Raw genomic sequence first — 12,648 nt, 5'->3', positions numbered from 1 at the left:
TTGGTACCACATTAGCTATGCACCAGTCTTGTTGAACAATCCCTGTTATTATAGAATCTATAAATATTAGGAACAAGGGTGTTTCTAACACAGTACTTAATTCCTGCAAAACTCTGGGATGGATACCTTCTGGGATGACATTTTGGTGCTTTAAAACCAATTATCAGTTTTCCATAGTATTTTGGTCTGAAACCAATTAATATTGTGACTTGGGGGACCACTGTTTATGGTCAGTGTCACCTATACAATTATTATTATTATAATACCTTAAATAATTTTGGGATTGAGTGAATGGTGACAACTCTACAGCATGCTAAATACATAAACATGTATATAAAATGTGACTAATAAGAATGAAAGCAAAACAAAAACGCAATATATTTTTATTGTAATATGTCAAGTACACCAGTCTTTAACACTTCAGTTATTTAGTTGCTGTGGTTACACAAAGGTCAGGGTTGCTTTTAATTAAGCTGTAAAGGCTAATTTTCTCAACAGTGGCAGATTTGCATGATTACTTAGGCTCTGGATAGGTAATGTAACAAAAAGATTGACACCAAACTAATGCTATTATCTGGACATTCGAAAAACAAATACTATAAATAAGACTGTCAGATCTAATAAAATTTTTAATACAAGCAATCAGAAATCCTAGAGTGATAATTATACGGGCAGGAAAGTCCTGCTGAGAATATAGAAGAGCTTGTTCAGGAGGCCCTTATTTCTTGGACCTGGTTTATTGGAGTGTTGTGGACAGATGTGACAGTACATAATTCAAGCATCTCTTCTCATCTGAAAAATTCATGTTTACTAAGCATTTCTGACTAAAGTGTATAAGGGGGGAAAAATCATTATTCCAAATTAGATATTACCCATGCTAGAACAATACCAGACAATTATAATATATATATATATATATTATATATATATATATATATATATACATATATTGTCTGATATATATATATATATATATATATATATATATATAAATTAAAATGTAATTTTTTTTTAATTACCGTAATTAAAAACTTCTGACAGTTGACTATTTGGACCGTACAATACTGTATTAACCCCTTAAGGTCAAAGCCTATTTTCGTTTTTGCGCCTTTGCTTATTCCATTTTAAGTTTAAAAGTCCATAGCGCTTGCATTTTTTCACCTAGAGACGTATATGAGCGCTTATTTATTGCGAAACCAATTGTACTTTGCAATGACTGGCATTATTTTTCCATAACATATGCTGCGAAACCGGAAAAAAATCATTTGCGCTGTCAAATTGAAAAAAAAAAACGAATTTGTTTTGATTTCGGGGAGTTTTGCATTTACGCCGTCCATCCTATGGTAAAACTGACTTGTTATGCATGTTCCTCAAGTCGTTACAATTACTATGATATATAACATGTACAACTAAAAAAATTCAAACCATTGTTAACAAATATACGTTCCTTAAAATCGCTCCATTCCCAGGCTTATAGCGCTTTTATCCTTTGGTCTATGGGGCTGTGTGAGGTGTAAGTTTTTGCGCAATGATGTGTTCTTTCTATCGGTACCTTGATTGCGCATATACGACTTTTTGTTCGTTTTTTATTACATTTTTTCTGGATTTGATGCCACCAAAAATGCGTAATTTTGCACTTTGGAATTTTTTTGCGCTGACGCCGTTTACCGTGTGAGATCAGGAATGTGATTAATTAATAGTTCGGGCGATTACGCGCGCGGCGATACTAAATATGTTTATTTATTTATTTATTTATTAATTTATATTTATAAAATGGGAAAAGGGGGGTGATTTGGACTTTTATTAAGGGGAGGGGATTTTTTATTAATAAAAACACTTTTTTACTTTTTTTTTTTTTACTGTAACTAGAAGCCCCCCTGGGGGACTTGTATATAGACAGCACTGATCTCTCATAGAGATCAATGCTGTGTATATACACAGCAAAGATCGATTAGATCGGTCATAGATTACTATGGCCTGCTGCAGGCCATAGCAATCTATTGCCGAGCCGGGATCAGCGTCATTCCGACGCTGAGGCCCGGCACGGGCAGAAGAACGGATCTGACCCACTAGACACCAGGGATGTGTTTACCTGAGCCTCTAAGTGCAGCTGTCAGGTTTGACAGCTGCACTTAGAGGCTTAATTAGCCGGCGCGGCAACGGGACCCGCGCCGGCTAATAGAGGCACTGCCCGGCTGCACGTGTCAGCCGGGATCAGCGCCGTTCAGAGCGGGGTCCCGGCGGGACCCCGCTCTGAACACCCCGAGCGGCACCATGACGTATCAGATACGTCATGGGTCGCTAAGGGGTTAAAGGGGAAGCAGTAACTTAATGTAGAAACCTATATTATAATATTGTTTATCATTAACAAATAGTTTGTTATTCCTATTTCATGAATGCTTAAAGAGGACCTGTCACCCCCGATGCCGGGGTGATAGGCTCCCAACCCCCGCTAGAGCCCCTTACACTTACTTGAGCGCACCAAGATGAGTCCAACGTTTATAGAGAATGAATGGAGCGTCGGACTCACCATTCACTCTATGAGCGTCGGTCTCATCTCAGCGGCGTGCAGGGCTTCCCGCGGGGATATCTCCGTCCCGGGACCGGCCAAAGAAGCGGGACCTGGCGCGATCAAGTAAGTATCAGGGGCTTTAGCGGGGGTCGGGAGCCTGTCACCCAGGCACCGGGGGTGACAGGTCCTCTTTAATATGCCTTTTTGTACACTGTACAATTAAGTTTATTGGAGCTTTGAAAATATTACTTACCTCACTTGAATGCAGTGACTACACAGCAGGTAGTCTTCGTGATTGCCAAAATTTTTTCTGCTTAAGGCTATGTTCACACAATGTCAAAAATAAAGAAAAGACGGGCAATTTTGATATTTTAAAAAACTTCTGTTTAACTGACTGTAATGGCAATGCATTGAAGTCAATAGGAAGACGGATGTCCAATGCACACAAAGCATTAAATATCGGATGTTTTTACTGCGGACGGCAAAATAATGAACATGATCATTATTTTTGGAAGTCTTTTGCAAACAGTGGACGTTTTTTGTTAGTTGTTCACACAGTTTTTCTTTTGTCATCGTTCTTTCTCAGTTTTTACTATTAACCTCTTAAGGACATAGGACGTACCGGTACGTCCTATGTCCTCACTTGCACTTCAAAGCGGGGCCGCGCGGCGGCCCCGCTTTGAAGTGCCGCGATCCCGGGTGCCGCGTGTAGCCCGGGACCGCCGCTATTAGCGGGCACGGTCTGATCGCCGTGCCCGCTAATTAGCTAATCGGAGGCAGCTGTCAAAGTTGACAGCTGCCTCCGATTACCGGAGGCAACGTTTCCCTGGTGTCTAGTGGGGGAGATCGCTCCTCCGGGACCTTGTCCCGGAGGAGCGATCTCCGTTACTGATGCCGGCCGGGGACGCGTCCAAGATGGCGCCGTCCTCGGCTCGGCACTCGTTCGTTTTCGGCTGCAGCAGCCGAAAGCAAACGAGTGCCGATCTCATGGATCTCTGCAGCATATCTATGCTGCAGAGATCTCAATGAGAGATCACAGTGTATATACTAGAAGTCCCCCAGGGGGGCTTCTAGTATATGTGTAAAAAAAAAAAAAAAAAGTGTTGTTAATAGTAAAAAGCCCCCTCCCCTAATAAAAGTCTGAATCACCCCCCTTTTCCCAGGTTTTAAATAAAAGTAAACAAATAAATAAATAAATAAACATGTTTGCTATTGCCGCGTGCGTAATCGCCCGAACTATTAATTAATCACATTCCTGATCTCGTACGGTAAACGGCGTCAGCGCAAAAAAATCCCAAAGTGCAAAATTGCGCATTTTTGGTCGCATCAAATCCAGAAAAAATTTAATAAAAAGCGATCAAAAAGACGTATATGGGCAATCAAGGTACCGATAGAAAGATCAAATCATGGCGCAAAAAATGACACCTCGCACAGCCCCATAGACCAAAGGATAAAAGCGCTATAAGCCTGGGAATGGAGCAATTTTAAGGAACGTATATTGGTTAACAACGGTTTGAATTTTTTACAGGCCATCAGATACAATATAAGTTATACATGTTATATATCGTTTTAATCGTAACGACTTGAGGAACATGCATAACAAGTCAGTTTTACCCCAGGGTGAATGGCGTAAAAACACATTTCCCCCAAATAAAAGAAATGCGTTTTTATTTTCAATTTCACCACACTTCGAATTTTTTTCTGGTTTCGCAGTATACTTTATGCAAAAATTCAGCCTGTAATTGCAAAGTACAATTAGTGACGCAAAAAATAAGGGGTCATGTGGGTTTCTAGGTGGAAAAATGCAAGTGCTATGACCTTTTAAACACAAGGAGGAAAAACCGAAAACGTAAAAACGAAAATGGGCCATGTCCTTAAAGGGTTAAATTCAATGGACTTTTCAATTAAGACACACATAAAGGGCAATTAGTAATCTCAAACTAGAATAATGTACCAACAGCCATCATTGCACTAAGGGGAGGCCAGGCTGCTAAATGACGTTCGTTATTTTACACTTTAAACGGAGCTGAAAAAATGTGAACATAGCCTACGCCCATCACATTCTGCTCGGGCTGCAGTTGGAAACTCCTATTTTAAGATAAGTTTGGGCTTGGAAAGACATTTAAAGTGTAATCACCCTGCCATGCTTTACCTGGGGTTTGAGGTACAAGTCACAGGGACATATCCAAAGTTTTGTTTGGTCGGGGCTTTCAGCACTGAAAACCCTCCACATCTCAGAAGAACAAGTGGGGAGAAGTGGATGTTAGCATGTTTCACTTCCCTTCCATTAGTCATCTGTGTCCAATTGAGCAGTAGGACGACGAACAGGAGCTACTGCAAGCTTCTCTCAGGTCATTCTGATTGGTTGGTAAATCAGCAGTGAGACCCTGATCAACATAACTTTTGACATGTCTCTAGGACATTAAAGAGCAAGAGAGTCCAGCACCATCCAAGTGTGTGCAAAAAAAATTCAAGCCTTTATTGCATAACCGAGCATACAACAGCAACATTTTGACCCAATAGGTCTTTGTCAAGCATGACATTGTATTTTGTATGGTGACATTACACTATTTAGTATCCCACCACTGTAACAACCCTGTAGTAAGATATCATTGTCTGGATTAACAATTTTGATAGGCTACAGTAATTTTTTTTTGTAAGAGGCATACTGTATGTATACATGATGAAGTGGTTGCAGGCAGTAACTGACACCAGAGGCAGCCCAAAAGTTTCTCTGCAACATAAGAACATACCAGTACTATACAGTTAAAGAAGAACTCCGGTGGTCCAAAAAAAAAAAAAAAAAAAAAAGACTGACACTTAGGATTTAGGAGTGGATTCTGGCAGGACAGCTAATTAACACACATTAAAAATACAGCATTGCCATGCTGTAAAGCTTGTAAGCTGTGTTACAAAGTTTGAATCATAGCCCAGGAACAGAGTAGATATCAGCAGTTGTTTATACCAGCAATGCTATTTTTATACTTATCAAACATAACTTATTATAAATGCTATTTTCAATATGTTATTATGCCTACATTTCATTAGTTGTCTTTGTATATCCTCCCCATGTATTTTATTATACATATGAACATTCATGAACTGTAAGGCTATGTTTACACTGCCAGCCTCCGGGCTGCATTCAGCACATTCCTGCAGCCGATACCTTTGTATCGGCTACAGGAACATTCTTTTTTTACAATTGACTTGCAGTCAATTAACCATGCACTTCAATGTAAAGCGCGTCCGCCGGCTGACTTTACATTGCGTGAACAGCTATTATTTCCGGACGCTGTTCGGTGGACAGCATCTAGAAATAATAGGCATGTACATGTTTTACAACGGGTGTTAAAATAAAGATTTGTGAACACAGCGGATGTGATTGCATTGACGTCAATGCAATGACCCCCCTGCAGTAAAGAACTGACGCTAATTCCATTGCAATCATCATCAGTTCTTCACTGAAATATAACGTTGTGTGAACATAGCCTTATAGTGATACATATTAGTTTCTTTTTTTTTCTTTTTTTTAAGAGATGCAAATTGTAAGGTCTATTTCCTTCCTTCCTTTAAGGCCTTGCATTCCCTTTTGTTTTTGGTCATTTTCCACTAACCTACTAGGGTCGCCTAGAGCTTGTTTCTCTTGTATTAATTATGTAATAGGAAAGTTAAAAGTTTCTACTGAGAATATAGACCTCCTACTGCATCACTGGATGCCTCATGCATATTCATGAGTTTCTATATGAAAGGTTTGCTTACAGTGGAGTTACTGAACAAGGAAATTTTTTGTTATTATTCAATAAAAAAAAAAAAAAACAGTGCTCTGCCAGGGTAGTTATTGCACATTTTTAACTATTACATTGGCTCTTTTTAGTAATCGGTAAGAATTGTGAGCATTTTTTCAGTGTTGTTCTCCTTATAATACACACACAAGATTTAGATTTATGGCTTATCCAGGAACCAATATTTGTGCATTTGCTATGCAGCTGATTTTAATAGATTGTGTTATGTGACACTGTGGGCTAAAGCTTTAGGAAATTGCACTATGACTGATTTTCTAATATATTTCTCAACACTGAAATTGCAACACCAAGAAGGAAAAGTTGTGGAATTATGGAAATCACAGGATTGATAGACACGTCATTGATATGAAAAAAAAAAATGGATACAAAATATTCAAAACATCTTAATTTATTCTGTATCAAGCATAAGTACCATGTGTAGAAATAAATGCACTTACATACCTTAGCATGCTATCAATGAGGATATTAATGGATGTCAGATAAATGTTCTGCCAGACTGAATACACTCTGGTACACAAATCATCAAGATCGTCTGAAGGGAGCTTCCTTTACAATTTACAACAAATGACATCCTAGAGATGCTTGATGGAACACAAATCCAAAAGAAGGTCACTGTAGCACGTTTAGGCCATGCAGCTGCTCACAGTAAACAGAGTAACATGTGGCCTGGCTTTGTTGAGTTAAAAAACAGCTCTTGGCACAGTTCAAAAAAGTGGCCAGGCTACTGGTTCCATGACCAAATCAATGTAAAGCTGAGCTCTCAGTGTGCCTAGAATGAAGATTAGAGGAGCTGGCTATCATATATTATACCATACCCAGTAGAGCGATTTAACATTCCCTCTGCAACATTAAGATTTCAACACCGAAAGGACAAATGGTTAGGGTGCAGAGTAAGACAGCAATGGAGCCTTTAATGGTTGTCTTTTTTTAAACGTGTTCCACTTTTGTCTTGGATGCAATAATACCCAGAGATTAGTCTGACTACATTAGCAACACCATGAAGAGTCATTCATGAAGTACTGTAACTGTACACCGGTCCTACTCCTGGGATAATGGTATGGGGTGATATAATGCACAGTAGCCAGACACCTCTAGTTTTTTTTCCAGGTACTGTATACTAACAGCTTAGCATTATATTGATTGTGTCATGGAGCCAGTAGTAGGGCCATTTCTCTGAAGTGTCCCAAGAACCATTTTTTAACATGACGATGCCAGGCTGCATAATGCTTCTTTTACTGTGAGCAGCCTGTGTAGCCTTAACATGCTAACATGGCCTACAGTCATCTCTGGACTTCTGGAAAGTCATTTTTGGCAATTGCAAAAGTAGCTGCCAGCAGATGATCTCAATGGTTCACATGCCTGAGTGCATTAAGCCAGGAAGAGCATTCCTCATATAGCCATTAATAACCCCAACCTCAGAATGCCAATGTATGTAACTGCTGTATTTCCGTGCCAGCCGCTCATGCTCAATACTAAGTAAATTGAGATGTTTTGAATATTTTGCTGATCAGTGATGTCCTGGGATTTCCATCATCCCATGGCTTGGGACTTGGTGTGTCTGTCTAATAGATGGCTGACATGGAGGACCATGTGACCATTCCTTGCCCTCACTTTCCTCCATAGGCATAAAGAGGCTCAGTGGTGGACACTGGGGGCGGGACATGGTCACATGCTTCTCCATGTCCTCCATCTAACGAACAGACTCACCACAGAGCAGGGCAGCCCAGGCTAGAGAAGAGTCTGATTTTAGCATTATTAGGTACAAAAGGAGCTGCTATCAGTAAGTGCAGTGACTACACTTACTTATACTGTACATTGAACAATTTTACTCTAAATTGGCCAACCCCTTTAAGTAGGAATCGTCTCATTACAATGACGTCTCCTGCTTTAAGTTATTCAAATACGTTGGGTACCAGAAAACAAGCTCTCATTTCCATGCAGAACATTAAACTGCAATGGTAGACCTTTCATACAATTACATTTTAAAAACTGTTTAGTAGTAACAGTATAACCCACTTGATGTCTGATTGTTACTATAAACTTCATAAGATTTCAACTCCATTGCATACAGAGCATCAACTGCAACTGTAAACTCTTCATATATTTAGAAAGCGATTAACCTTATTTTTCCTAACTTTTTTCAAAATTGATGTGGGGTATACTTTATTAAAAAAAAGTCTCTGGAGTACAACTCTCAAGAACTATTTTGGTATTCTACTTACAGGCACCAAATATATCAGAGCATCAAAGGGGCATCCATATTGACCATCTTATTAATAACTCAGGATAGATTTTATGTCCACTAGAGAAATAAAAAAGTAGATTTTATCCTAATTGCAACATAGCACCATCCTGAAACAGCAGAGTGATTGAGCTGCTCATCACTTGCTGCATCTTCCCGGTTCTATACTCCAGGGAGAGGGACCCCAGCTCCGCTCCTGAAATATGCCTCTCACACCTCTAACTCCAGGTCATCAGCAGTCGAAGCCACTAGGAAAATCATAAGGCACAGTATCCCTGTAGAGCAGGGCCATGATGCAACCCTACCAGGAACCAAAAAGCATTGTGCTGATGTCAAGTTTAGCTAGGGAAAAAGTAACATCAAGTGACATAGGGAGTGGAGTAGAATGCCACAACAATAAGGCAAAGGCTTCTCATACAGTATGCTCAGCACCCTTCAATGACTAGGTATACACATGAAAATGCCCTTTCATAAATATCCCTTCTAGGCATGTGTGAATTAAATATTACCCATATGTAATCACAGATTTATCATTATTATTATTATTATTATTATTATTATTATTTTATTTTTTTTAGAAAGAATTACTCAAGTGAAAACAGACATTTATGTAACAAGCTTTGGACCGGTGTCAGATACAGAAATGGTAAGATGTATTAGAGAAAAGAAAGAATTCACTCTCTGATAGCTATAATAGTAATTAAAGGGAATCTGTAACTAGGTTTATGATGCCTTAAATCAGGGCACTGTAGTCTAGTCACAGGAATGGTGAACAGATCTGTCTATTACTTGTATAATTCTGTTCAACCGTTCTCCTAATATGCAGAATAGGATTCTAGCCCCTCCCCTCGTCCTCCACCTCCTTATTGACAGTTGACTGCCTATATACAGAATGGATAGATAACTGCCAATGAGCAGCTGGTGGGCGGAGTTTTCTGCTTCTCATGACTATTCAGGACTACTGGGCTCATGCACATAATGGAAAGGACTACTTATGGTCCATGTTATTCAGGAGGATATCTCTGAATCAGCTGCACAGAACAATGTAAGTGATACATCGTTCTGTTCAGCTTCTCTGTCACTAGTTTACGCTACCCTTAGATAGGACAGCATAAACCTGCTGACAGTCTCTTTAAGCTGTTTTCTATACTCCTCATAATTGAAATTGCAATACCAAGAAGGAAAAGTCATGGAGCTATGGAAATTGCAGGACATCAATGGTCGTATCTTTATGATTGGCGTGTCCAGGTTGATTTAGTGCAGCACAATTACTCAGACAATTAATAACTTCATTGATAGCATGCCAAGATGTGCAAGTGTGTATGGCACACATACTCGATACTGAATAAATCAAGATGTTTGGAAGATTATTTCTTTTTTTATGACTTGCATATCATTAATTTGTCTATTGATCATGAGATTTCCATAATTTCATGACTTTTTCTTTTTGGTTTTGCAATTTTAATGAGTGAAAAATACTGTATTAGGCTATGTTCACACAACGTATATTTTCGTAGAATTAAATGATTATTACGAAAATATACGTTACTTCTCCGTCTATGGGATCTATATGGTAGCCAAATTTTAGAGACCAGAACTGATTAAGGTTTGCTCATCTACAGAGAAAGGCTATGTTCACACAATGTCAAAAATGGAGAAAAAACGTCCGATTTCGCTATTTTAAAAAAACGTCCGTTTTTGCAGCAATTTAACTGACTTCAATGCATTAGTTGTTCACACACAGTTCTTCTTTTGTCACTGTTCTTTCTCCGTTTTTACTATTAAATTCAATGGATTTTATTAATTAAGCCACAACCAAAGGCCAATTAGTAACCCCAAACTAAAATATTGTGCAAACACCCGTCATTGCACTAAGGGGATGCCTGGCTTCAAAAAACGTATGCTATTTCAGACTAAAAATAACGGGCGTCATTTTAAACGGAGCTGAAAAAAAACGTTGTGGGAACATAGCCAAACAGTACTATACTATTTTGGGAAAAAATACCTCTTTAAAAAAAAAACTGTCAACATCTTATGACACATTAAACAGTACCTATTATTAAAAATAACTTCTGACATGCCATCAGGCATGTCCAAAGTTATTGATCACAGCCAGGTCTCACTGCTGTGATCTGGAGTCACAGAGAGAACAAGGCAGCCCTGTCATTCACTCTCGACAATATCTCTGTAGCGGCCAATTCCGACAATGTGAGTCTATGAGGCTTCATTGTCGGAATTAGTGGCTGGTCAGGGAGTGGATTGTGCTGCCTTTGTGCTCTCTCCCCGGCTATAACCCCTGATCACAGCGGGTCTCAGCAGTGAGACCCACTGTGATCAATAATGTTTGACATGTCTGATGACATGTCAAAAGTCATTTTTTATGACAGGAACTCTTTAAAGCACTTTCAAAAGAATGTATATAAACTAACATTGATTACATAAAAAGAGTGATTAATTGTGCCTTCGTTTTTCAGGAATATACCATTGATGTATTTTTCCGCCAGAGCTGGAAGGATGAAAGACTTAGCTTTCAAGGACCAATGCAACGTCTTCCTCTTAACAACCTATTGGCTAGTAAAATCTGGACACCAGATACCTTTTTCCATAATGGTAAAAAATCTATTGCTCACAACATAACAACCCCCAACAAACTACTACGCCTTGAAGATGATGGCACACTTCTCTATACAATGAGGTAAGATGAATATTGGTTTGAATACTGGACCCAACCTACTGGGATAATTACCTAATGTAATAACCCATGGTGCACCAATATTAATTCTCTTGGAATCCACAAAAGTAAATATTTTTATACTGTTTATTATTTGATTTACTACATAAAACCCTGTGTTTAAATATGTATTTTTCTGTTAAATCATTTTGAGGACAGTAATCTTGCCTGAGCTTGTACTCTTCTCTTTTACCAGCTATTCAGAGATGTGCTTTACAGCAGTCATGTAGATGTAGAAAAGTGGTGCATGGAGAGGAGTAACAGTGTACCTGACATCATAAAAAGCTTTTGACATGTCATAGAGACATGTCAAAAATTTTGATCAGTCTGAGTTTTCAGACCCATAACAATTGTTTTAACAAACCAAGAAAAGACCGTGCTAAGTGCGGTCCTTTCCTGGCTCTGTATAATGCAGGAGTCTTGCTCATAATAAAGGTCTATGGAGCCTGACCCTTTTCACTGACAGCGGCGAGCAGACCAAGCTGCAGTGCGGTCCTCTCCTCGCTCGTTCTCATGGCTGGTACAGGTCTGAACACTCCGATCTCGGACCAATCAAAACTTTTGACATGTCTCTATGATATCAAAGCAAGTTCAAGCCAGAGAATGCAGCAACAGACAGCACTTCAAATCAAGCAGTGAAAGGCTGCTATTGTTGATCCGAAACGTTGCACTCTGGTGAAAATAAAAACACTACTTGATTTGAAGTGCTGTCTGTTGCTGCATTCTCTGGATTGACACGAACCTGGGTCCGGTTTAGTGAGGCGAGCACTACATCAATTTCTTTGCATTTGTCCTGTGCTGCTGTTGTTGCTATACTTGGAAAGCAAGTTCAAGCAGCACTGTTGTAGTCAAAGGGTCCACAGAGACAATAGGATGGGGGATTCACGCCAGCAGGTTAGCAATCCAAGCGAGCAACACTTATATAACCAACCGAAAAGAGAACGTCTGACAGCATCCAGAGATGAATCTCAAGTTTCTTTTATTGCATATCCAGTTACATGAATAAAAATGAAATGTTTTGACTTGTTCTGGTCTTTATCAAGCATGATAAATCAAGCATCAAGTTAATCTCTGGATGCTGTTGGACGTTCTCTTTCTGATATGTCTCTATGATAAATCAGCAACAGTAATCCTACCTGTGGTAATAGTTAACTGCTGAGTTAACTGCTGAGATGTAACCTATGCAGAACATGAACTGTCATCTAATTTTTTTCATCTTAGTGGTCTGTAGCAAGAGTTGCTGCAAAAATTTTATGTAGGCTTCTTGGCCACATACATTAGGCTCAGTTGCCTGTGAGAACTCAATTAGATTTAGGCTATGTTCACACTACATAAAAGTATGGCCATTTTTGCCATCGGC

At 39.2% G+C, this 12,648-nt stretch overlaps 1 protein-coding gene across 1 annotated transcript in view; it reads left to right on the top strand.

The window, feature by feature from the left end:
- GABRA5 (gamma-aminobutyric acid type A receptor subunit alpha5) overlaps window positions 1–12,648 on the top strand; it is a 122,495-nt gene that overhangs the window by 12,876 nt on the left and 96,971 nt on the right. The window contains exons 3-4 of the mRNA XM_069972389.1: window positions 9,136–9,203; window positions 11,032–11,252. Coding sequence (XP_069828490.1) covers window positions 9,136–9,203; window positions 11,032–11,252 — 289 coding nt within the window. The remainder of the gene's footprint in view (window positions 1–9,135; window positions 9,204–11,031; window positions 11,253–12,648) is intronic.

This window comes from Dendropsophus ebraccatus, chromosome 5, assembly GCF_027789765.1.
Source record: "Dendropsophus ebraccatus isolate aDenEbr1 chromosome 5, aDenEbr1.pat, whole genome shotgun sequence".
Taxonomy (NCBI): domain Eukaryota; kingdom Metazoa; phylum Chordata; class Amphibia; order Anura; family Hylidae; genus Dendropsophus; species Dendropsophus ebraccatus.
The sequence above is the reverse complement of the archived record's forward strand: the minus strand, read 5'-3'. Positions and strand labels throughout refer to the sequence as shown.